The following is a 26,574-nucleotide window of genomic DNA, read 5'->3' on the forward strand; positions in this document are numbered from 1 at the left end:
CAGCGAACTTCTTCTCGAGAAACTTTGCAGAAGAGCACCAGATCCAGCTTCTGCAGCTGGATTTTCCCCTTCACGTGGCAACCATTGACGGCAGAGAGCTGCTGGGGGGGGCCATCACTCATCAAACCCCCCCCATGAGAATGACGGTGGGAAGGCACTCAGAGACACTGGCATTCAACGTCACCACCATCTCAGACCCCCCCATCGTCTTGGGCATGAGCTGGCTGGCGCGCCACGACCCCTCCATCAGTTGGCACCAGAGATGCATCACTTTTGGATCGGACTTTTGCCTGGAACATTGCATGCAGCACCAACCAGGGGAGGGGCCTCCGATAGCCACGGTGGCCACCATGCACGTCAAAGGGGGTGAGGCGATACCCAAGCCGTACTGGGACCTGCAGGAGGTCTTCAGCGAAGCGGAGTCCGACCACCTACCCCCACACAGGCCTTTTGACTGCCAGATCAACCTGGTGCCAGGGGCAACTATACCCCCAGCCAAGCTGTACGCCATGTCAGACCAGGAACTGGAGGATCTGCGCGCTTTCATCGACAAGAACCTCAAGCGGGGGTTCATCAGAGAAAGCAAGGCAGCAGGGGGCAGCCCGGTCTTCTGGGTGGACAAGAAAGACACGCAACAGCGCCGCCTGGTGGTGGATTTTAGACGGCTGAATTCGGTGACAGAGCCAGTGGCTTTCCCCATGCCCAGAGTGGATGATCTCCTGACAGCAGCACGCAGGGGCAAGATTTTCACCAAGCTAGACCTGAGGGGGGCGTACAACTTGATCAGGATCCGGGAAGGCGATGAATGGAAGACCACGATGTTCACGCCTCTGGGCTCTTTTGAATATCTGGTGATGCCCTTCGGGTTGCAAGGGGGCTCAGCCTGCTTCCAGGCCTTCATGCACCACGTCCTGGGGTCCCTCCTCTTCAAGAACTGCCTGGTCTTTCTGGATGACATCCTTATCTATTCCAATGACCCAGTGCAGCATGTGAAAGATGTCAGGGAAGTGTTGCAGCGCCTGAAGGAGAACCACCTGTATGTGAAGCTGGAGAAGTGCAAGTTTCACACCAAGGAGGTGGACTTCCTGGGCTACAAGCTGTCAGACAAGGGGCTGGCGATGGACAAGGACAAGGTGCAGGCCATCCTGGACTGGCACAGCCCCAGGACGCGCAAAGATGCCCAACGCCTACTAGGCTTCGCCAACTTCTACAGGAAGTTCATCAAGAACTTCTCTCGCGTTACGGCTCCCATCACTGACTGCCTGAGAGGCAAGCAGAAGTTCAGGTGGACACCAGAGGCGCAAGCAGCGTTCGAAAGCCTCAAGAGGGTGTTCGCCTCGGACCAGAACCTGTTCCACGTGGTCCAGGACGCGCCCCTACGCATTGAGACAGATGCTTCTGAGAAAGCTGTGGGCGCCATTTTGTTGCAACTGGACGCCAACAGGGAGTGGAGACCCTGTGCCTTCTTCTCCAGGAAGTTGACACAGCCCGAGCGCAACTACACCGTGTTTGACAAAGAACTTCTTGCGATCCACGCTGCGTTCAAACATTGGAGACACTTCCTGGTGGGCGCCAAGCACCCCATCCAGGTGTGCACAGACCACAAGAACCTGGAGTTCTGGAGAACTGCCAGGGTGCTCAACCAGCGGCAGATACGGTGGGCAGAGTTCTTCTCGAACTTCAACTTCTCCATACACTACATCCCGGGAGAGCAGAACGTCAGGGCGGATGCCCTCTCCCGCAAGCCAGAGTACATGGAGGAGGAGGAGCCACCAGCCCCAAGGCACATTTTCCCCCCGTCGGCATGGTCCTGCGGAGCAGCAGTGGTGAGCGAGGCAGAACTCACAGCACTGACGGCAGCGGATGACTTTGCCAACCGCATCTTCAGAGAACTGAGAGGGGGGAGGGAGCAGGCAAAAGACTTTGCAGAACGCAGAGGGCTGCTTTTCTACAAGGGGGCACTGTACCTGCCCACCACCCAGCTCAGACGTACGGTCCTCAAACAGATGCACGACAACCCAACGGCGGGGCATTTTGGAAGGGACAAGACCACTCACCTAGTCATGAGACACTTCTGGTGGCCAGGGGTGAGGGAAGATGTTCGAGACTATGTACGGGGCTGTGACACCTGCCAGCGGGCAAAGGTGGTCAGAGCAGCGCCACCAGGGTTGCTGGAGCCCTTAGCCACGCCACACAGGCCGTGGGAAGTGCTGTCCATGGACTTCATCACAGATCTGCCTTCTTCCCGGGGTAAGACCGCAGTGTTGGTGGTGGTGGACCTCATGTCCAAAATGTGCCACTTTATACCGTGTGCCAGGGCAGTCTCTGCAGAAGAGACAGCCAAACTGTTTGTTGATCACGTTTTCAGACTGCATGGATTACCTTTAAGGGTTATTTCGGATCGTGGCCGCCAATTTGTTTCCAGGTTCTGGCGGCGGCTCATGAACCTCCTGCAGGTGGAGGTCAGCTTGTCGACGGCTAGACACCCGCAGACCAACGGACAAGCGGAGAGGGTCAACGCCATTCTGCAGCAGTACCTGAGATGTTACGTCAGCCAGAGGCAAACGGACTGGGTGGATCGCCTGCCACTAGCAGAATTTGCCTACAACAATGCAGTGCACGTCTCCACAGGGGTGTCGCCCTTTAAGGCCAATTACGGGCGCGACCTCAGATCTTTCCCAGAGAGGGAAGGGGAGGAGGAGGAGGAGGGCCCACAGGCTGAGGATTGGGCAGAGGAACTGGAGACGGTGCACCAGCAGCTCAGAGAACACTTGGAGAGGGCCAAGGAAGCGTACCAAAAGGGGGCAGATCGCCACAGGCGACTAGGGGAGGTCATCAGGGTGGGGGACAAGGTGTGGTTGTCCTCGGAGGGCCTTCCCACCAGAGGGAGGTGCAAAAAGCTGGCACCCAAAAGGCTGGGCCCCTTCACGGTCACGCAACAGGTAAACCCGGTGGCATACAGGCTGGCACTGCCAGAGGACATGAGGGTGCATCCAGTGTTTCATAGATCGCTGCTGTCGCCGTACAGGGAAAGCAGCAGGCTCCGAGACAGCGAACAAACCCCCGAGGGAGGGGGGGAGAGGGAAGGCAGGGAGCAACTCAATGAGGCCACGGCCATCCTGGATTCAAGGTGGGGGGTGGGGGGACTGGAGTACCTCATGGCATGGGAGGATGCTCCACCGTCCCAGAATGAATGGGTCCCAGCCACTCAGATACAGGAGGAATTCTTGGTGGAAGAATTTCACGCCCTCTTTCCCCACAGACCCAAGCCCTGGCACATGGAAAGGGAGGGGGAGGAGGAGGAGGCACGGGAGAGCAGCTCACCATGGCGCTGGGAAGCGGAGTTTGAGGAACCAGAGGATGAGGTATGGGTGTCACCGAGATCCACCCAGTCAGAGGAAGGAGCAGATTGGCAGAACGTTTTTACCCCCACCAGCTCTGACGCCACGGACTTTTTGGGATTCCCGTCCGCCCAGGCGGAAGGGGGGGGCTCGCAGGACTGGGGGGAGGTATTCACACCAACGGGCTCGGAGAGCACTGAGTTCTTAGGCTTCCAGTCGTCACCGACACATGGGGGGGGCCTGGGGAGGGGTGAAGGAGAGCTTGGGAGGGGGGTGGATGTGAGGGACAGGGGATATCGCGAAGTCCCTCCCCTCCTGAGTTCAAGCCCGTCCCCGAGCAAAGGGGAAAGCAGGGAGAGTTCCGATTCCAGTGGGGAAGCAGGAAGTCGTGTCCGAGGCTCAGGCAAGGTAGAGGAGCCAGGGTCCCAGGTGGGACAGGAAGGGGCAAGCAAGGGGGGAAGACCCATCCCCCCAACTCCAGAATTACGCAGGAAGAGGAGGGGCAAGAGGATGGGTCTGCCAAAGCTTTTGTGTTGGAGAAAGACGCGCCAAAAGCCATTAGGAGGTTCTGAAACCGACTGACCACATCACTCCGTGTAAATAGCAATGACTTGAGCACTGTAAATACGCAGCACCAATAAAAGAATAAAATGCAGAGCTGCGTGGCGTCGTTACTCTGAAGTAGTCCACTCCGGCCACCGTGACACAGCCATCAGAACATGTATCTCGTATTAGTTGACTTCCCAGCCACTCTTCCGTTGTTTTCTTTCCGTAGCTTAGAAAGCTGCTATATTACTTATATTTTTACCCATTATATATGTTAATCATAAATGATTAAACTACCACTATCAGCTGCTATACTTTAAATTCTGCATAACCATGATATTTTTTTCAAAATATTTCCATTCTTCAATAATTTTTTCTTCATTTTGTTCTTTAATTATCACAGTTACGTCTAGCCATCTCACTGTATTCAATCATCTTCGTTCACCATTCTTCTTTCGTTGGGACTTCCTCTTTTTCGATTTTTAAGGGTTGTTTCAGGGTTTAAAGGAGGTGTGGAAGAACAATGGACACCACTTTGATCTCCTTGGAGAAGAAATTTGGGATGCGGATGCAGTTAATTAAATAAATAAGAGCTGCCTCGAGCACCCAGAAGAAAGACCGAGATGCGAATGGAACGAATGCTTCTTATTTTGAAACAGGCTCCGTTAATTTGTTGCCTGAAGAGAAAGAAGCCCATAGCACCCTTTTCCAAATGAGATACCATTAGAAATGCAAGCAAACCTGCTATTAAGAAATTACGCTATTAATTGTATCCATTACTGCTTTCAACCCTTCTTAGTTTTTCAGCGATGGTTTGCTTCCAGCAGGCGCTTTGAAGCAGAATGGTTGAGTTATGCACGTAAACCCCGCTTCTTCTTCTTCTTCTTCTTCTTCTTCTTCTTCTTCTTCTTCTTCTTCTTCTTCTTCTTCTTCTTCTCCTTCTCCTTCTCCTTCTCCTTCTCCTTCTCCTTCTCCTCCTCCTCCTCCTCCTCCTCCTCCTCCTCCTCCTTCGCTCACTCATAGTTGAGTAAGACTGTCTTCCATTAACAGTGAGCCCGTAAGTGACTGTGGAGGCCAATTCTGGATCCACACATCCTTCCACAGTGGGGACATTGGTTTCTGGGCAGGAGTTGATCATGGTGAGGGTTTGCCAAGCATGCTTTCCCTCTTAGCACTTTTCTCCCTTTCGTCCTGAACATCTTCAATGCCCATGACACCTTTGGTAAAGGCTGTTCTCCAATTGGAACACTCGCAGGCCAGGGTTTCCCAATTGTCGGTGTTTCTACTACATTTTTTTAGATTTGCCTTGAGAGAGTCTTTTGTTGACCACCAGCATTGCGCTTTCCATTTGTAGTTGCTCTACCCCTGTGTAAAAAGGAGGAGGCTGCCTCAGGCAAGCCAAAAATGACTATCTTGCGGCCTTGAACTTCATCACGGGGATTAAAGCTTGGTTCATATATTTATTCGGTTCCTGAATCGTCGTACAAAAAGCCCCGCTCAATCAGGCCAAAGGCCCATCTCATCCAACATCCTGTTCTCACAGTGGCCAACCAGATGCCTATGGGAAACCCGCAAGCAAGACCTGGGGCAACAGCCATCTCCCCTCTTCTGATGCCCAGCAATTGTGTTCAGGGGCACAATCCCCCAGCAGTGGCGGGAGGAACACAGCCATCGTGGCTAGAGGCTGTTGATAGCCTTAGCTTCCATGAGTTTGTCTGATCCTCTATAAAGTCACCCATAAGTACCATTGTTTTACATAGGGGGACTGGTATTTTTCTGGTGCACGCAGAATGCAGCATGTCTCTTGGGGAAAGGGGTAGATTCAAAAGTGGAGGGCGAGGAATGGGATGGAATATCCCTGCTGGAACCCTGAACAGGAGCACTGCACGCTGCAACACATCGTTGCAGACCCCACCTATAAGCACCAAACCAGCCAGAACAACTTCCTGAAAAACCAGCGTTTGGGCGGACAGTCTCCCGGCAGACTTGCCATATTTTTGCCTGATTTTAGGTTGTCTGGGAACAAGGGCAGGGCAAGGCTTTCTCCGTGTACTCACTCATGGAAAAGTTCAGCAGGCCTGACGCTTTCTATTTTCTGTGTTTAGGATGTCTGTTAAGAACATGGTGTTCTAACAAGGGTTTGCCGGGAGTGTGTGTGAGAGAGAAAAGGCAAATTCTATGCCAAACCTATCAGATAATTTCTTTTAGAGCCTGCTGTTACAGAAGTTAGAATTTTCGTTTATCCTGGCTTCGGGGCAGCGGAGCACGTATTCCATGGTGGGCAGGACCAGGTGCAAAAGCGGGTGCAGCAACGGATGTCCCGTTTTCTCATCGAGACGCAGGCTAGTCTCTATACCTTCTCTATTCTCCAGCCTGGAGAGCAAGAGGCTTTCATAGAACTGTAGAATTGGAAGGGACCCCAGGGTTCACCTAGTCTCAACCCCTTGCAATGCAAGGATCTCAGCAAAAGCATCCATGACAGATGGCCGTCCAACCTCTGCTCAAGGCCACGTTCCAGCCTGGCAAAAGCTTTTTGAAGAGGGTGCAAAGCAGCTCTGGCGAGGGCAGTGGTTGGAGGAGGTATGTGATTTGGGGAGGGTCCTGAGGGCCCGGTGGAGAGATCTGGAGAGCTTGAGGTTCTCTACACCAGGTGGGGACAACACTGATATAGAGGGACCAGCGGCCTAGCTTGGCGTGAGGCAGCGTCGTGGTTCTGTTGCTGTAAAATCGAACTGTATTCATAACAGCCGTGTTTCCTCAAAGTTTGAATTAGGATTGCTGATGGTTTCATGCCTTGATACTGCGGCAGGTGTTGAATAGGATGTTCAGTATGCCATGAAACGTACGAGGTTTTCCGTCAATCTGTCAAGAGAGATGTTCTCTTTGTTTATCGGCGCTGGCAGCTTGACCCTTCTCCTCCCGCTTTTTCAACTTGCTTCCTGGATCTGATGGAAATGTGCTTGGGGTAGGGGGCTGGGGCTGGAGTTTGCAAACAAGCACTTATTTCCCAACATCTGGTGCGGTGCAGATGTTGTTGGGACTGCAGCTTTCCTCAGACCCCGCCAACATAGCCAGAAAAACACCTGGAGGGCAACACCTGTCCCTGTGCCTTTCTGAAGGGCCTTCCCTGTCCCAAGGAACCACGTAAGGCTGATCATTTTTTTCATCCAGGGTGGTGGGTGCCAGGCAGAAGCTGTCGAAAAAACCCGTCTTAAGCGCTTGGAAGTGAATGGCCGCCATGTTTTAAAAGGTTAACCTGCGCATTGGCCCCATTAAGTACATAGGATGGCTGTGATGTGGCAGGAGATTTGGTAGAATCTTGGTGTGTGAATGAATGGCAGCCTTGCTCAACCTGGTACCCTCCAGACATTGCTGGACTATGACCCCCTAGCAATGTTAGAAATTAGACAGGTGACCAGGCACATTTTGTTACTGGCGCAGGTTCAGTTGCTACCATGTGGAGATCTCTGGATGCCAGGTTGGTGACTGGCATCTTCATCTGGCCGCCCCCTGCAGCTTTAAGCAGGTAAGCAGAAGGGCTTATTTTTTGTAGGGATTGCAATTGGATCGGCGCTGGCACACCACGCCGGTCCTCTAAAGTAGAAAGAATAACGCGGCATACTGGCTAACGTCAGAAAAGAAGACACGTGTAACAGGACAGGTTGGGAGGCATGGATCAGCAGGGCAACAGGTCATGACAGTACTAGAAGCAAGGAAGGACATGTTGGATCTGGATAGAACTGGATAGAACGGGATGGACCAGATGGGTCAAGACAAGTCAGGGAAAACAATGGGATACAGGGAGGGTGTGTGTACTGAGTGACATGTGCTAAGAGCATGGACAGAGGGCATGGCAAAACTGCACGTAGGTAATGGAGACATTTTGGGGTGGCACCGGGAAGCGACGTGCACAGGAACATCACCTTGTATGGAGTCGCGCTACCACCATTGGTTAAAAGTTGCACTAATGGGTTAATCATTAGCTGTCAAGTAGAACTGTCAATAAAAGGGAGCGCTCGAAAAGGCTCGAGGTCGCCTTCCCGTTGGAAACCATCCTGTCTCATTGCGTCGTTCTTCATCAGCCACAACAATTTTTTGCATTTATAGCCCACCTTCCCCCCCCCCCCAAGGAGCATGATTTACACACACCCCTCCTCAGTTAATCCCTACAACAACCCTGTGAGGCAGGTTAAGAGGCTGCAATTGGCCCAAGGTCACCTAATGAGCTTCATGACTGAGTGGGGATTTGAACTCTGATCTCCCAGGTCCTAGTCCATGCATAGGCAAACTCCGGCCCTCCAGATGTTTGGGACTACGATTCCCATCATCCCTGATCACTGGTCCTGTTAGCTAGGGATGATGGGAATTGTAGTCCCAAACATCTGGAGGGCCGGAGTTTGCCTATGCCTGTCCTAGTCCGACATTCTAACCGCTACACCACACTGGCTTCTTAGAATCCTTCTGCTATGGGGCAGCTCTATAAATTAAGTAGGTAAGTAAATAAATATAGGGAAAGCAAAATGTCAGCTAGAGAAGGATCTGAAATATTTTCCTTGAAGCTTGTATTTGTATTCTGGATTGTGTTATTTGATGTTTTAATGTGTTGTAAACCGCATTGAGATTTTTTTCTTTAAAATATTAAGTGGCATAGAATATGCAAATTCCTATATATATATATTTGCAAATTCCACAGGAAAAAAGGCGCCTAGACATTCCATTGCGGCAACCGTAACCCAGGTTCAAGGTGCCATTTGTTGATTAGCTGATATACCCGAGATACCTGAGTTTCTAACACTGCTTCCAACTGGGGCTGATGGGAGTTGTAGTCCTGAACATTGGGAAGCCCCCTTAGTTGAGGAAGCCTGATGTACGGAACGGTGTGCAGACTCTGAAGTGCAATTTGTCAGGCTTGGGGTGCAAGTCTGTCTCAGCAGCCTCCAGCCTGCCGTGAGCATATTTCATCTACGACCCAGATTCTCTCAAGTGCCAAAATTGGCAGCTCATCATCACGCATTTGCAAACTGGATATGCTACTGCCTTTGGACCGTTCCCTGCAGGAGGTATCCTGGAACGAGTCGGTTGTGGAAGTGGTGGTCCTGTCCTCTGAAACGGCTTACGCGGACGTGCGCGAAATGGGAGAAGTTCTTCGTAATAAGCACGGGTGCTTTTGTTGTTTCCTAGGTGAATGGAAAAGGTTCTTTGTGGTGTGTGGACCCAGAATATAAACCGAACCTAATACAAGCCCTGAAGAAGCAGCCTTTCCCCTCTGCCTTTTTTTATACCCCACCAGCATCACCACTGAGGTAGGACTCTTGTTGCTCTAAACACAGTGCAATCTGGGGTGGGTGGGTGGTGGAATGCAGATTTCCGTCTAGATCACTGTTGCCCACAGGTGGTGATACATTTTTTTGGTTTTGGTAAGTCTAGAAGAGAGAATAAAAAATTCCTTCCAGTAGCACCTTAGAGACCAACTAAGTTTGTCATTGGCATGCACACGAAAGCTCATACCAATGACAAACTTAGTTGGTCTCTAAGGTGCTACTGGAAGGATTTTTTAAATTTTGTTTCGACTACGTCAGACCAACACGGCTACCTTCCTGTATCTAGAAGAGAGACTCAGCCATAGCTCTGGTGGTAGGGCACAGGCTTAGTGTTCAGAAGGTCCCTAGGTTCATCTCCAGATTCCCACACCCTTCTCCAAACATTGTAGCCCTGCAAAGCCATTGCCAGCCAAGATCAGGCAACACTGGGATGGCTCTGAGCAGGAGCAGAGGAGAAATGTGATTCAGTTCTCTTTGAACGGCGAACTTGCACAGCCTGCCCTTTGTGAGACAAGGCATGAAGCGAAAAACAGCCACCCTTCAAAATTTGCACTTCTGTGAATTTTGCTGTGCATTTCTCCAGCCAAGTAGAGCCATAGAATTGTAGAGTGGGAAGGGACCCTGAGGGCCATTTAGTCCAACCCCCTGCAAGGCAGGAATCTCAACTAAGACAGATGACCACCCAACCTCTGTAATGTGTACAAAAATGCTTATACTGGGGTAAAGTGTGTCTGCAGGAATATGAACGTATTGATGGGAAGAACGACCAAGCACATATATAAGAGGAAACAGTAAAGAAGAAGAAGAAGAGTGTATAGCAGGCAAAAATTATGGTATATACAAAAAATGGGAGAGATGTTGCACTGAAACACTGATGAATTTTCATGAATTCTTTTTTTTTATATTAAAAAAGTACAAACTAATTTGAACATGCGAAGAACTGAGCTTAGGACTAGAAAAAACGAGAAATACACACACAGAGAAAATAAGACTTACCCATCCCTTGGTCTAAGACAGCTTCACATGTTGACCACTTTCTTTAGATTATCCTTGCTATTCTTTGTTAGCTGAGAGACACTTACTTGAATCTGTATATCTGTATATCCCAGTGATTGATTAAATGTTATGGGCAGTTTGCATTTGATATCCCTTCTCTGATAGAAAGCATACAGGGCCAGAATGGGTGGGAGGCCATTTTTGGCAATTCCTTCTCCTCCCCCCACCCACTGCAGCTCATCCCCTCCCGGTCAGCTCTGGAGGCCCACCACAAAAAACTAAAACTAAGGAACTGGTAACAAATTATAGAGATCAAGGGTAGTCAACATGGTGGTCTTCAGATGTTGCTGAATTGCACCTTCCATCATCCCTGACCAATAAGGCACATTGGCTGGAGTTGATGGGAGCTGGAGACTATCAACATCTGAAGACCACCATGTTGGCTGCCTCTGATAAAGAGATCATATAGATTTCAACTAGGCTTGCTTCCAAGTAAGTGTTCTGAAGATTGTACAGTAGTTGCAAGCTAAAATTAATTTTCTGATCGCATTTGGGTTATGAGTGGAGGAGATTTGGGGTATTTATGCTCCCAGTTCAGAAGATGAGCCAACTGTGCCTGACAGAAAGCAAATGGACTTGTGGTGGGAAAAAATGGAGCTCGTAGCTGGCTCTTAGCCCAGGTCACCACCGCCAGCCTACGGTAGGGACAGTTTGCCCGTTGCAAACACAGGAATGCCTTTCAGCCAAGGCTGCCCCTCGATGACGTGCAACGAGGAGAAATCCATTCCAGCAATGAATCCGACGGAGAAAATATCAATTGGTGTTTTACGCAAAACTGACGCTCTGCCCAATTAACGAAAGAGTTAGATGCGCTGTAAAAATCGACACAACTAATCAAAATCTTTAACCTAACCAAGATGGAAAGGCCTTCCTGGCAAGGCTGAAATGAAATTTTTGGGAGTCCCTTAACAACAAAACGTCGAGCCTGTATCCATGTCTGGCATGAACTGAAAAACAGCTGACGTGCTTTGCTTTTGTTTTTCTTTCTGCCAGAAGCATTGCCTATGTAGGAGCACAGAGCTTGGTAGCTCCCTAGGGTGGCTGGACCCTTTGGGATTGATAAAGTGGAAGTCAGAGAGGACAACTGTCGCTTGAGCAGAGCCTCCCGCTGACTGGTTGCAAGTAGACTGAAGTTGGTGGGGTACAGGTGTTAAACGCTGACAAGGTCTCACTCCTGTTTGCAGTTGTGCTGCAGCTTTCAGCACTAACTGCAGATTCCGGATCAGGCACAAAGGAGGGCCCACATAGAGTGCATTGCAGTAATCCAGCTTTTAAGTAACCTATGCATGAGCGACTGTGGCCAGGCTTTCCACTTGAACATGGCTGCAGGACTGCAGCCTGTGTTTTGAATGTGAACGGCAGTGTCATAACTAGAAGATGCCTTGTCAGTTTTCATTTGGATATCCCAGGGCCCAAGACGGACTTCCTGTTACAGACAGAATGTCAGATAGGGGTGGAGGAGAAACTCAATTCAGTTCGCATGTGAAAGCAAACCTATGTAACTTGTAGCTTTTGAAACAAGACACAATCCGAATACGCAGCCATCCTTCAAAATTGGCACTTCTCTGAATTTTGCAGGACCAAACAGTGTTTACAAAAATGCATAGTAGTAGTAGTAATAATAATAATAATAATAATAATAATAATAATAATAATAATTTATTTGTACCCCGTCCATCTGGCTGGGTTTCCCCAGCCACTCTGGGCGGCTTCCAACAAAGATTAAAAATGCATTAAAATGTCACACATTAAAAGCTTCCCTGGACAGGGCTGAAATGTCAGGTAATTGTTTATCTCTTTGACATCTGATGGGAGTTCCACAGGGTGGGCACCACTACCGAGAAGGCCCTCTGCCTGGTTCCCTGTAACTTGGCTTCTCGTAGCGAGGGAATTGTGCTCGGAAAGGTACTGGGAATCTTTCAGGACCGGTGTTATATGGTCTCTGCGGCCGCCCCCAGTCACCAGTCTGGCTGCCGCATTCTGGATTAGTTGTAGTTTCTGGGTCACCTTCAAAGGTAGCCCCACATAGAGTACAATGCTGTAGTCCAAGCGGGAGATAACTAGAGCATGCACCACTCTGGCGAGACAGTCCGAGGGCAGGTAGGGTCTCAGCCTGCGTACCAGATGGAGCTGGTAGACAGCTGTCTTGGACACAGAATTGACCTGCACCTCCATGGACAGCTGTGAGTCCAAAATGACTCCCATGCTGCACACCTGGTCCTTCAGGGGCACAGTTGCCCCATTCAGGACCAGGGAGTCCTCCACACCAGCCCGCCTCCTGTCCCCCAAGAATAGTACTTCTGTCTTGTCAGGATTAAACATCAATCCATTAGCCGCCATCCATCCTCAAACTGCCTCTAGGCACTCACACAGGACCTTCACTGCCTTCACTGGTTCCAATTAAAAAGAGAGGTAGAGCTGGGTATCATCCACATATTGATGGACACCCAGTCCAAACCCCCTGATGATCTCTCCCAGTGGCTTCATGTAGATGTTAAAAAGCATGGGGGAGAGGACGGAAACCTGAGGCACCCCACAAGTGAGAGCCCAGGGGTCTGAACACTCATCCCCACCACCACTTCCTGGACACGGCCCAGGAGGAAGGAGCGGAACCACTGTATAACAGTGCCCCCAGCTCCTCTAGATGGTCCAGAAGGATGTTATAGTCGATTGTATCAAGGGCCGCTATGAGATCCAGCAGAACTAGGAAACTGCTCTCACCTTTGTCCCTAGCCCACCAGAGATCATCGACCAGCACGACCAGGCCTGAATCCCAACTGGAAGGGATCCAAATGGTCTGAATCCTCCAGGCATGCCTGGAGTTGTTCAGCAACCACTCGCTCAATCACCTTGCCCAAGAATGGAAGATTTGAGACTGGGCGATAGTTGGCCCTATTGGCTACATCTAAAGATGGTTTTTTAAAGAAGCGGTTTGATAACCACCTCTTTCAGCAACCACCCACTCAATCACATTGCCCAAGAATGGAAGATTTGAGACTGGGCGATAGTTGGCCATACTGGCCGGGTCTAAAGATGTTTTTTTAAAGAAGCAGTTTAATGACTGCCTCTTTCAGCGGGTCTGGGAATGCTCCCTCACAGAGGGAAGCATTCACCACCCCACAGAGCCCATCGCCCAGCCCTTCCCGGCTAGCTTTTATAAGCCAGGATGGGCAAGGATCAAGGCTGGGCTAAAAATGAAAACAACATACAAAAGATGCATTACCTGAAGGAAAATTGCTTTGCAAAAATTGTGTAAGTTACTGGTAAAACTGCGTATGAAAATGTTTGCGTTAGGAGAAATTTGCCTTAAAAATGTGGATGAATTTTCACAAGGACTTCAAAAAGAAAATTCTACACTGCTGTAGAAACATGGGGAACTGAAATGGGCAGATTTGCTGTTCTGTCGTGTCACACTGGCTGCCCTTCATTAGGTTAACAAATACTGCTGCTGAGGAGACGAGGTCCTTTTAAAATCATCAGGGCAGCTAAAAGTTCTGCAGTGTTGTCCCTGAGGTAGATTATGTGCACCACTGCAGGAAGGACGCATGACTTCCAGTCCCCCTTTCCCAAAATAGACCAGAGCACAGTAGAAATTCTCGCCAGGAGGGCTCCTGTTAACAGATGCTTGTTACAGACTTTGTTCTCCAACTCACTTAGGGAAAATCATCTTTAAAGGAGCACACACACACACACACACAGAGAGAGAGAGAGAGAGAGAGAGAGAGAGAGGAAGGGAGAGGGAGCAGTCTTTACAAAGACGGCTTAAAAAATATGTGGTGGTGTTTGGCATGAGAAGACTTCCCACACGCTTTAGAACAGGATTTGCAAGGCCTGTGCTGGAGCTCAGCATAGCTGCCAAGTTATCCCTTATTTTAAGGGATTTTCCCTTATGCTGAATAGGCTTCCTCGTGAGAAAAGGGAAAACTTGGCAGCTATGGAGCTCAGTGTTTGGGGCCCTGGAGTAAAGCCAAATCTAGAGACTGAGGTTTAAAACAAGACAGGAAGAAATGCCAAGGGCAACTCTGTTTCTGAGAAAGAAATGGCAGGGCACGAGGACGCAGGATCAGGACAAAAAGCACAAAATGGTTGCTCATTAGCAGAGGTTCAAGTCCTCAGAATTATGGAAACCTGAAGGTGGAATCCAGAAACGTAGTAAGTTGCCTTAGACCAGTTCAAACTATTTGCCCACGTAGCCCAGTATTATCTCACTGGAAGTAGCAGAAGTTTTTTCACATCACCTGCAACGTAATTTTTAACAGGAGATGCCAGGGATGGAACCCAAGACATTCTGCAGGCAGAGTATTGCCCATCACCAAGCTCTGCCCCCTATGGACCCAGAAACGTTTTGGTCTTTAAATCCCAACACCCCACCAGCTAACACTGACAGGTGGTCAGGACAACTCACTTGTCAATCATCTGATATCATAATGATATCAGGTGCTGAACAGGTCCCACCATGTGGGATTGAAGTCCCTGTGAGCTAGTTGATGGGCAGGAGATTTGATCCTGTTTTCTGTACTACCTGTGCCTCTGCATGCCCCACACGTATAGGGCATCAGGTGTGCTATAGCTGGGTGTGGTTTGGGGGAAATGGTCTGACATTCCACAGCGGCCAGCCAGGGTTTGCAATCAAGTGTCTTCTCAAAGGGATTTGCCATCAGTCTCCTGATGAGCAAGCAATTATGATAGAGGTGTGTTTTCAGACACCTCTGTCTTGTTCGCACTGTCCGGGTTTAGATATAAGCTCCCCTCCACAACCCATTAGTTTCACATCTTTGAAAAGTAAGTCTGAACAGGGTCTTGGTCTGTGGCAAACTGTCAAATGTGGCAGTAGGTTTAGATGCAGTCCTTTTATTTCTGAGTTTTCTTAAGTTCAGTCGCAAAAATGCCAGTTGCGGATATAATATAATAGGCAAGCTTAGCAGTTTTTGACTTTGTTAACTAAATGCACACAAAAGAAACCTGTTCGATTAGATCACTTTGCGGGACATCAGAAAATGTTCAGAGGCAAGGCGCCCTAGGGATTTGCATAGGGAAATCTCCCAATTCAATCTTCTCCAGAAAAGCCACATCACAGATTAGGTCAGCTCTGTAATACACCAGGTTTAAGACCCACACCAGGCCAGCAGTCCTTGTTGACATCACTTCTGGTACAGGAGAGATCCTGCCATTTTGAAATCATCGAAGGTGCAAATATGGCTAGACTAAGTGAATTCTGTCTTGGTTCAGCACGATCTCTAAACCTTCTTTCTCCTCTCTTCCAGTGGTTCACCTTCTCCTCACTACTTAACCTCAGTTTTGAAACAGAATCAGGGTCGATCTATCAAAGGTAAGTTGTGCTATGCATTGCCCATCTTTTAGCTCTCCTTTGGGTGGCTTTATAGACTCCGTCTGTGGCCTGGTACAGATGTTGTGGCCAAATTATGGTTTGGTCACCATGAACAACAGATCCCTTCCTGCACTTCCTGACTTGGGGATTTGAGCACATGAGGGGAGGCAGGAACGCACAAACCCAAAGGCTGTTCACAATGGCCAAACTATAATTTGGCCACAACATTTGTACTGGATCACAAATCATGCAAACTGTGGCCACCACAAACCTATCAGTTTGCATCCCAAACCATGGTTTAAATCTGTAGATGTGGTTTAGTTGCAGCATCCGAACGCGGCTTGGTTGTTTCCAGAAGTTCCGTTAAAGGTCTTCTCTCTCGAGATTTTCCATTCTAGTTTCTTGGACCAGTCTAAGGCCTCATCTGCACTATCCATTTTAAAGCAGCTCTTTACAACTTTCAACAGTCACCTCTTCCCCCAAAGCATCCTGGGTAGTGTAGTTTGTGGAGAGTGTCTATTTCTGTGAGAGCCCTATTCCTATCACAGAGCTGCAATTCTCAGAGTGGTTTAACAATCAAATCCCTCTTCCCTGGGAACTCTGGGAAATGTAGTTCTGTGAGGAGAATAGGGCTCTCTTAACAACTCCTGATCCCCACAACAAAGTACAGTACCTGGAATTATGTGGGGGAAGCCATGACTGTTTAGAGTGGTGCAATACTGTTTTGAATACATAGTGCAGATGGGGCCTTAAAGCACCAGTTTCATTTGAACTTTAGTCTCGATTCCATCTTCTTTTTTAACAGCTGCATTTGCAATCAGGACTCCTCTAAATCTTAAATTGTCTTTTCCATTTATCATTTAGATGTTTTTCAGCATCTCAACTTGTCTTCCCTTTTCTCCTTCTCAATTCTCACCCCTCCCTGCCAGCCCCAGCACCTTGTTTGGCTTCAGTGATTGGCTGGCTATTCCTTCCAACTTTGTAATTGATTAAGCACTCGGAGGAGACTGGGGTGCTGAACAAGATCTGTGTTAATCCATTTTTAAATTGGTTGATATGATCTAGAGAACCAGGGTGGTTGGCACCTATCAGCATGAATGTGGTGGAATCCAGCTTGTGTCAGCTGTGGAAAAGGCAAATTCCACGCTAGGGATCTTTAGGAATGGGACTGAAAATTAAAGTGCTGATACCACAGTAGTATCAAAGAAATCTATGGTGCAACCACATTTGGAATAATGTGTGCAGTTCTGGTCGCCTCACCTCAAAAAGGACATTGTAGAGCTTGAGAAGTTTCAGGAAAAGGCACCGAAAATGTTCAAAGGGGATTGAGCAACTGCCCTATCAGGGAAAGCCACAACTACATGGTGCAGGTATATAAAATGATTTATGCCAGGCACGTCCAACAGGTAGATCGTGATCTACCAGTAGATCACTGGACGTCTGCAGTAGATCACTGGTAGATCACTGGCTCCCCCCAAAGAAGCCCAAGAACTTTGGCTCCCCCCCCCAAAAAAGCTAAACATTTTAGCCCTGCAGCCCATAAAAGGAAGCTCAACAACTTTGACCTGAACCCCCCAAAAGGGGATAGATCACTGCCAGTTTTTAACTCTGCGAGTAGATCACAGTCTCTTGGGAGTTGGCCACCCCTGATTTATGCTGTGGAGAAAAAAGTTTTTCTCCCTCTCTCATAACACTAGAACACATGGGCATCCAATGACGTTGAATGTTGGAAGATTATTATAATTACAATAATTTTGTCAGGACAGACAGAAGAAAGTACTTTTTCTTGCAGTGTGTAGTTAAGGGAGAGACTTTGGTGCTACAGGACACAGTGATAGCTTTAAATGAGGATTACACAAATGCATGGAGGATAATAATAATAATATTAATAATAATAATAATAATAATAATAATAATAATTTTATTATTTGTATCCTGCCCATCTGTCTGGGTTGCCCCAGGCATTCTGGGTGGCTTCCCATATATATATATAAAAAGAAAAATTAAACATTAAAAAGCTTCCCTATATAGGGGGAGAATAGAATCATAGAATTGTAGAGTTGGAAGGGACCCCAAGGGTCATCTAGGCCAACCCCCTGCAATGCAGGAATGTCAGCTAAAGCATCCGTGGCAGATGGCCACCCAACCTCTGCTTTAAAACCTCCAAGGAATGAGAGTCCACCACCTCCCAAGAGAGTCTGTTCCACTGTTTAACAGCTCTTACTGTCAGAAAGCTCTTCCTGATGTTTAGTCGGAATCTCCTTTCCTGCAACTTGAAGCCACTGGTTCGAGTCCTGCCCTCCAGAGCAGGAGAAGTCTTAACCAGTATGGCGATGTTTCACTGCCTCCCCTGTCAGGGGCAGTATACTTCTGAATGCCAGTTGATGGGAATCACAAGCAGGAATTGCAGGCTTCCCGTGGGCATGTGGTTGGCTAATACGAGGGCAGGATGCTGCACTGGGTGGGCAGACAGGGCTTGGCAATTGCTAGGCCCTGAAGCTCACTAGGTATCCTTGGTCAAGAAGACACTTATCTCACTTCTTATCCTAAACTAAGCGTGTTTTTAAAAGCATGGTCATGCTTCGCTCCTCTAGATGAAACCTAATGGGAGGCAGTTTCCTTTTCCTTTTCCAGACTCTGATATTGATGCTGCTACTGCCATGATGCTCTTGAATACTTCCATTGAAGAAGGCATTTTAGATTGTAAGTAAAAATAAGTTTTTGCTGCCTTTCTGTTTTTTCAGTGCTGCTGCTGTATTAAATCCCTTTTCAAATGTAAAATTTTAGTTAAGAGCAGCTGATGGTTTCACAGAAAACACTTGAGGCCATTTATTTCTGGTTTGTTTGTTTGTTTGTTTTAAAAAGCCCTTGGAATATTGAAATGAAATAATGTGCACCCTGTTTGCTTGGTAGAAAGTCCTGTTGTGTCCAGTTGGACTTACTTGCAGGTAAATGTCCTTAGGATTACAGCAGAAGCCTAAATCTCGTTACTTTAAAACAGTACCACATCTTGGAATGCGTATATGGCTGATTTATTTGTAGCTATAATTTTAAATACTGACAGCTCATATTAAACTATTATGTTAAACTAAGACGGTTTTAACGAAGCAGTTGGTTACTCTATTCAAATCCTTGACCCAAATTACACTTTTATTCCCTTCAACCCACCCACCCCATTCAGCCTCATCTACACTATAACTGGGGATTCTGCTAGAAGCCTCTTTTCCAACCCTTTGCTGAGCTTTTGTCCTGCAGCAATGCCATGGAAATATTCCCTGTAATACTCCTCCTACCTGTCAATGTTCAAAGATGTTCCTCACTTCTCCTCTTGGCGCTGCAGACAGGCCTTTTCTCCCTGCCTTTTCAGCTTAGGTTGGCTAGTTCAAGAAGGCCCAGCAAGTCTTTGGTCACTGTGCCTCTCCTCCTGCCTCTCAGGTCTTCCTCCTCCTCCTTCCTCCCCAATCCTCTCCTTCAGCTTTCTTCTTCTTCTGGCTCTCTGCTGACCAGTGCCCAGCTATATATACACTCCTCTGGTCCAGCCCCGGCCAATCATGCGGTGTAACTGAAAATTCTAAACCTGCACCCACCAATCAAAAGACGCACACCTTCTATCCTTCATTTGCATTCCGAGAATTTGAACGCCAACCCTTCCTCACAGCTGTCAGTTAAGGCCCTGTTCAGCCACAGTTAAACCAACTGCCGCCGGACCAGACAGAAAACTTCCCACATAAATGTACGTTCGGAATCAAATGTTGGGAATGCCTTACACAATGCATGGGATTTCTCAACAACAGGGTCCAATAAATTCTGAAGGGCACCGTGGTGGCTATTATTAATCTCTTTATTAAATGTTTGCACCACCTTTCATCTGTAGATATCGAAGCAGTCCACAACATAAAAATTCAAAAACCACAAATCATTAAGCTCTTGCCTTAGACTGTTCCAAGTGCACCAGTTTCTGGTGTCTTTAAATTTATTTATTATTTTTAATGATTTTATAGATACATCGGGACAACAACAACAAAACAGAAGAAAAAATATATATATATACAGCAATAAAAAGATATTAGAAATTAGATAATGACAATAAAAGTTACAAAAGTAACAAAATTTGTTTATTATTATATCTGTTTGTTATGGGACGGGGGTGGCGCTGTGGTCTAAACCACTGAGCCTCTGGGCTTGCCAATCAGAAGGTCGGCGGTTCGAATCCCTGCGACGGAGTGAGCTCCCGTTGCTTGGTCTCAGCTCCTGCCAACCTAGCAGTTCGAAAGCACGTCAAAGTGCAAGCAGATAAATAGGTACCGCTCTGGCGGGAAGGTAAACGGCATTTCTGTGTGCTGCTCTGATTTCGCCAAAAGCGGCTTAGTCATGCTGGCCACATGACACAGAAAAACTGTCTGCGGACAAACGTCGGCTCCCTTGGCCAGTAAAGCGAGATGAGTGCCACAACCCCAGAGTCGTCTGCGACTGAACTTAACTGTCAGGTGGTCATTTACCTTTTTATATCTGTTTATTATAAAGCAGCCGAGGGCACCAAACACATCTGTAATAAAAACACAATTAGAAATAAAGCAAAGATGTATTTAAAGAAGGTTTGTGGCATCTAAAAACAACAGATCGTAACAAAATCATGTTTCTCGACAGGCCCACCAAAACAGAAAAGTTTTCAGCAGGGGTCTAAATCAGTTTTTCCCAAAGTGGGTGGTCCTGCCCCCCCCCGGGGTGATGGGATTGCCTTGGGGCGCTAAGGGGTCACAGAGGAGGCGGCAGGGGAACACTGGAGGTGTAAATAATAATCAGACTTTGGAAAGCTGGATCAAATTCACCCATTTTTTAAAAATTAATTAAACCATTGTAAATAGTTTTAACTGGATTTTGGATAAATGTGCAACAGTAAGGGTTACTGTTTTGAATTTTACCGTGTTATTATTTTCCTTCGTGGGTCGTGGAAACCGCTATTCTGAATATTGCATTTTGTAGGGTACAGGGCAATAGGGATGAGTTAAGTGGCCCGGAAATCTTTGGGAACCACAGGTATAAAAGATGGAGCTTGCCAAACGCTGGTATTGGAAACCTGACCCCTTTCATGGAATCATAGAACTGTAGAGTTGGGAGGCTACCCCAAGGGTCCTCTAGTCCAACCCTTCGTAATGCAGGAATCTCGGCTAAAGCATCCATGACAGATAGCCATCCAACCTCCAAGAAAGGAGAGTCCACCATTCCACTGCTGAACAGCTCTTACTGTCGGACAGTTTTTCCAGATGTTTACTCGGAATCTCCTATCTTGTAGCTTGAAGCTGTTGGTTCAAGTCCTACCCTCCAGAGCAGGAGAAAACAAGCTTGCTCCCTCTTCCATGGGAAAGCCGTTAAGATATTTGAAGATGGCTTTCGTTATCTCCTATCAGTCTCCTCTTTTCCAGGCTAAACATAGCCAGCTGCAGAAAAGCCTGCCCAAAACCTCTGGAGGGCATCAGGGTGGGGTGGGGTGGGGTGGGGAGGCACTGGTCCCTCCCGTTTCTGACAAGACTTTATTTTCCTCAGGTAAGAAGCCGCAGCCACTCAAGCTATCCAAGAAAAGGAATTACGTCAGCACGTTCCAAAGCCACGGCAAGGCAAGTCCAGGGGGGAGCGATTTCCCCGTCCCCAACATTGACCCCAACAAGGACCATAACTACAGTGCCAGCAGCGTGGCCTCGCAGCGCTGCGTGTCGCCCTCGAGTGTGTCTTCCCTGTCGTCCGTCGACGAGGTCTACGAGTTTGTCTCCGAGGCCAGCCGGGTGGGGAGCGAGGGCAGCGAAGGATTCCACAGCGAGGTGGACACGGACGGAGACGACCGCGAAGAGGAGGACGACGATGATGACCCCCTGGCCGATAGCGGCTACACCTCGCAGCCGTGCCTCGCCGCCTCGGACAAGGCCCAGCCTCGCAAGAAAGCCCTGGAGGAGCTCTGCCTTGAAATTGACGAGGAACTGAAAGAGGCGGCCGGGTCTCTGCTGCATCTAGCCGGGATGAGCCCCTGTCTAGGCTCCCTCATAAGTACTGCAAAGACCCATAGCCAGAAACGAAGGAGAAAGAACGACGTCACGGCCTGAGAAGTGTGTTTGGGGGTGGGGTGGGGTGGGGGAGAAGATACGTCTATCAATAGAGATAAATGCATATTTTATTTTTTAGCGTGGCAATACTCCTCTACTTTTTACCCTTCACAAGGGAGATCAAAGCCATAAAAGGACTTTTTGTTCATGTATTTTTATTTTCACAGATTATAGTTTTGCAATTTGTTTCTTTTTCTAATTGCAAAAAGGGTGGTTTTGAAGCATTGAAGAGCGGATTACAATTGTGCAGAACAGGTGGGGCGGGGGCAAACCAAATCAACCAACCAACCAACCAACACAGCAGTTCCTTCCCGCTGATCATTTTAGCAAAGTTGAATATTTGAGTTTATTGGAGGAGTGGGTGCCATTATCTCTATCATCTCATACCTTGTACGTCTCTTTGGCTTTGGAACCTGGGGGGTTCATTTGACCTGTCTGAGTTCATAGGGCTCTGCGCAGAGAACAGGGCAGCCAACCACTGCAGCTCACCAATGGCTGTACTGGCAGGGGGTTGATGGGAGTTGTAGTCCAACAGCATCTAGAGGGCCACACATGCCCCGTTTCCTCCAATGGGAGTGAAGAATTGTGCCTTGCTTTCTAGCACGCCTGTTCTGCAGTGAGGCCTGGTGTTTGTATGTTATGGCGCATAAAGTCCAATGTGTAGCCTTCTCTAATTTTTAGAGAAGTAGTTCTCAGCCTGCATAATTTTTGGCCCTCCAAAATCAGTCGGTGGAGATCAAGCGGGAAAAGGATACATGGACTGTCTCCTGTTCCAGATTGACATGCAATTCTCAAATCCCAGGTGGGGCTGAAAGTGGAGGGAGGTGCATTGGGAGCAGGAGAATAAGCAGGCGCAATCCTGCCCCCTCTCTCTGTGCCCATGGGCTCCTGTCTCTGCCGGTTCTAGAGCCAACATGGTGCTCTTCCAGTTTTGGACTACATCTCCCACCCTCCTTGATCAAAGTCCATGCTGGTTGGGGCTGATGGGACTTGGGAGTCCAGCAAGAACGGAAGGGCATGGAGCTGACTCCCTGACCTGAGCTAAGCTGTGTGGCTGGTTCTGACATCTTCACGTGTTCTGATTTAAGTATTGAAAAATGCAGGATAAGGTCTATCAGCTTTCAGCTTGGCTTCCGTTGTTGCATAATTGTCTCGTGTGCAAGTCGAGGGTCTGGAATAACCTGAATACTAGACAACTGCCATTGTGGGACAGTTATCGATTGACTGATGTCTGCAATGATAACACAAGGAGGGTGTTGGGATTGCAACATGTAAACATGGATGTTTTTGAGACTCTAATCTTGAAATGTTAATCTCCACTCTTGTCCTCACCTTCCTTGAAACAGCACAAAGTAAGGAGCTGGTTCCTTTTCTTGTCTTTCTTTCTTTCTTTCTTTCTTTCTTTCTTTCTTTCTTTCTTTCTTTCTTTCTTATGGTTATTATATTTTAGATCTTCAGCGCACACTTTGTTTGCAAACCCAATGTTCTTTTGGTCTCGATATCCAGATTGAGTGAAAAATGTTGACTGCTAAAATTGTAAATGACTGTTGCACAGAGAACTTGTAGTTACATGTTCAGGTGAAGCATAATGAAATGGGTTTCTTTTCTTTTTAAGGTTACTGTGGTTGATACTGGCCTACTTCTCACTGAGGAGAAAAAGCTTGTTCTGGACTGTACCATTTTAGGCTACAGGTGAGGGCACACACAATTGATTACTGTTCTGCGTGAAACAGAAAACCTCAAATAAAAAACTAGATGTCCAGGGGAAGGACTCTAGCCCGGCTTTCTTCCTGACATCGAGTTCTTTTAAATGTACAAATTCAAATCGTGGTGCAGCTTTACACTGTGTGAGCCCCCACCTGCAGTCAGAAGCAGAACCGTCCAAACAGAGCTGGCAGCCTTAATGAGGACTAGGTTCTTGAATGCGTTCTTACTCGACTTGGAAGACCAGCCTTTTTCCCCCTTCTCTTCTACTGTGTGCTTCAGTTTTGCACTGTATTAACCAAGCATCCCTCAAGAAGACAGTATATAATACGCAGCCTTAAAGGGCACCATTTTCTAAACGTGCGCGCGCGCAGAGTCCCGCTCCCTCCTTAAGACTCTGAGAGGAGCTTAGGAAATGCCTGCGGTTGATGGTTTGCGGTCCGTCCCATCTTCCTTGGGGAGCAGTGACCGTTGGAGCGAAATCCCGACTCCTGTTAAAATCGGCGGGAATTTTGCCACTGTCCGTGCAGCCAGAACGGCACCTTTCTTTTTATCTGTTATTGCAGCAATAATATCCCCTCCCTTGTCAAGTGTCAAGGAAGCCCAAGAGCTCTGTGCTTGCTCTTCTGCCAACACAGTATTCTAGCGCGTGCTTAAAATGTAACGTGGGAATGGTAAAATGCGCCTGTGAAGCTCTGAGTGCATGCATTTCCACGGGAACCCTTTGTGTATTTTACCATTCCCACGAACCATAACACGGGATGTTTGTGTCCTCCTGGGTCTTCTGTGGCGGCTGCTGTGTTGTTTGGCTGCTGTTAGGAAGCTTGGGGGCATCGATGCCTGAATGGTGTGGCCAGTCTGCCATCCAGGGGCAGGTGTGTAGTCCTGTCTAGACCTTTTGCTGTTCCTGGCACTTGTAATGATGAGTTTTGGAGTTGGAGGGAAGGACCCACATGTATACTCACCATGGATCCTGCACCCATGTCCTGTTGGGAAATGGCCCTGGCTGGAGTGAAATGGTAGCCTGGAAGTGGATTGTCACGGTGCCACTGGAAAGCTCTCCCATGTCAGTCCCACCTGAGTCTCTCCAGGGAGGCACAGTCAAGCTCTTACCCCACTCCCGTTCCTTTCGGTGGATGCTTGTACAGGAACCATTTCCGCGAAGTGCGCCCTGTGGTTCCGAGAACCCCTTGAGCGTTCTTTTGCAGCGATCAAAGCATTAGCGTAGCTCATTCTGCCTGGCATGGAGGGTCAGCTTGAAGTGCCATTTTTTAATTTGTTTCCCATGTTTCCGAGTGTCGAGCAGTCACGAGCGGCCGGTTAAGCAAACCTTGCCCCCCGTTAGCAAAACGCTTCCAGGTTGGCAGAGAACGAAGGCGGGAAGCTAAACTTCTATTAATGCCGCAGAGCTTCTCTGGCTCCTTGGTGACTAAGCCAGAGGTAGTCAAGAGTTCGAATTTCACTGCCTCTTCATGAACGCAAGCCGCCTTATACACCTGGTATAAACTCTGCCAGCTTAATAATTCTTGAAACCATTCTGTAGACGCCCCCCCCCATCCTTCACGCCTTCCGTATGTCTTGGGCTACCAGTTCCATTGCTCCTGACCATTGGCCATATTGGCTGTGGCTGATGGGAACTGGAGCTCAACAAGATCCAGTAAGCATCCCATTGGCTACCCTTGCTGTGGACTTTCAATGCCTTGGGCTGGAATCCAGTGAACCCAAAGCAAGGCTTTCTCCCAGCTCCAGACCTTGACGTAGTTTGCTGGATCCCAACTACTCTCAACTGCATAATCTTGTCAAGAGATTCTCCCAGTGTAGGCCTTACGTTTGCAAGGATTTATGTAGCATTCCACCCCCTCCCGGAATTTCGGAGGAAATCTTTCGTTCAAATGGTAGTAAACTGTAAATGGCTCTGCTCTGTAATCATGTTGCTAGTTTCTAGACAAAAAAAAAGTCTCTAATGCATGGGTGTTTGCACGCTCTCACCTGTTTGTACACCACTTTCCCTGATGTAAAAGTCTATAAACACCAATGGTGCCCATCGTGTATGTTGCCTGCTGCTTCTCTTCTCCCCAGAGGTTCTGATGGATTGGCCAGAACAATCTTCTTGCTGAAAAGCCCTTTTAGAGCCGTTTCCTGTGTCGCTGTTTTGCTTCCCAGAACTTCACCGCAACAAGTCAAACATGGGAAGGGTTTACAAGTGGGTCTGCCTGCAAGTCAGACATGATGCTTTGTGATTTATTTCTTTAAAAAGTTTATAGGTTTTAAAAAGAAATTGAATACTCTCAAAGGACATCTTTAAGAGATCCACTAGAACAAACGAAAACAGAAGCCTGGCTTGGTAAGCCCTCTGGTGGGGAAGTCAACATGGTGATCTCTAGAAGTTCTTATTCGCTGTACAAAGAAGGTGTTCAGTGGACCTCTTTGTGCAGGCTGTTCTTAAGGTTGTGGTGCCACAACCAAAAAGGCTCTGCTCTAACTTATGCTAGATCTGACCTCCAGAAAACAACACTCAAAGTAGAATCCTGCCTGCCGGTCTTTGGGTGGCTTATATGGGGGGAGGTCTTCCAGCAGATACGCTGAGCCGAGGCTGCTTGAAGACTCTGACTGCCATGCTTTCAAGGGCGCCCACAGGTCGTTTTGAATAATGCCTGTTGGAAGATTTTAGCAGAATGGAAACTAAAACAATTGGGAGCTTTGCGATCAGTTCATGTGTCATTGGGTGGGATTACCGGTAATTTGCAAAATATTTTACACTCAGTAGAAACTACGGGAGCTGTAGATTTGGCAGAAATGCAGAGAAAGAAAGGGGCCAATAAATGCTCATGTCTGAACTTGCAAATGGCTCTAGACGGACACCCTTCCCATGTCATGGCTTTTGCCACAGGTGTGACTTGTGAGCCCACCTCCTTAAGTGAAAAAACGATGTTCTACTAAGTGGTCTTGAGCACCTGCCACATGGGGGGTTGAATGTGAACTCATTGCAAATGGACAAGCTTGTAAATTAAGTGCAAATGCACATCTTTAAATCCCTGTATGTCGTATGTGCTGAAAAGAGGTGTCCCTCCCATTAACATTCGTCCAAAATAAGTGTTCAATAACTTATGTGATGTGGAATTTGTTTTTTTGTACTAATACAGATAACGATAGGGCTGGATTTTATTTATTTTTTAAATATT

The 26,574-nt window shown here is 47.9% G+C and overlaps 1 protein-coding gene across 3 annotated transcripts in view; it reads left to right on the plus strand.

The window, feature by feature from the left end:
* FOXN2 (forkhead box N2) overlaps positions 1 to 25,637 on the plus strand; it is a 57,753-nt gene extending 32,116 nt beyond the window's left edge. For all 3 annotated transcript variants that reach the window (XM_035111073.3, XM_088667416.1, XM_035111074.3), the window contains exons 3-6: positions 9,069 to 9,190; positions 15,529 to 15,593; positions 18,228 to 18,296; positions 21,138 to 25,637. In XM_035111073.3, coding sequence (XP_034966964.3) covers positions 9,069 to 9,190; positions 15,529 to 15,593; positions 18,228 to 18,296; positions 21,138 to 21,688 — 807 coding nt within the window. In that variant the 3' untranslated portion in view covers positions 21,689 to 25,637. The remainder of the gene's footprint in view (positions 1 to 9,068; positions 9,191 to 15,528; positions 15,594 to 18,227; positions 18,297 to 21,137) is intronic.
* The last annotated feature ends 937 nt before the right edge of the window (positions 25,638 to 26,574 follow it).

This window comes from Zootoca vivipara, chromosome 3 (assembly GCF_965207765.1).
Source record: "Zootoca vivipara chromosome 3, rZooViv2.hap1.1, whole genome shotgun sequence".
Lineage (NCBI taxonomy): Eukaryota > Metazoa > Chordata > Lepidosauria > Squamata > Lacertidae > Zootoca > Zootoca vivipara.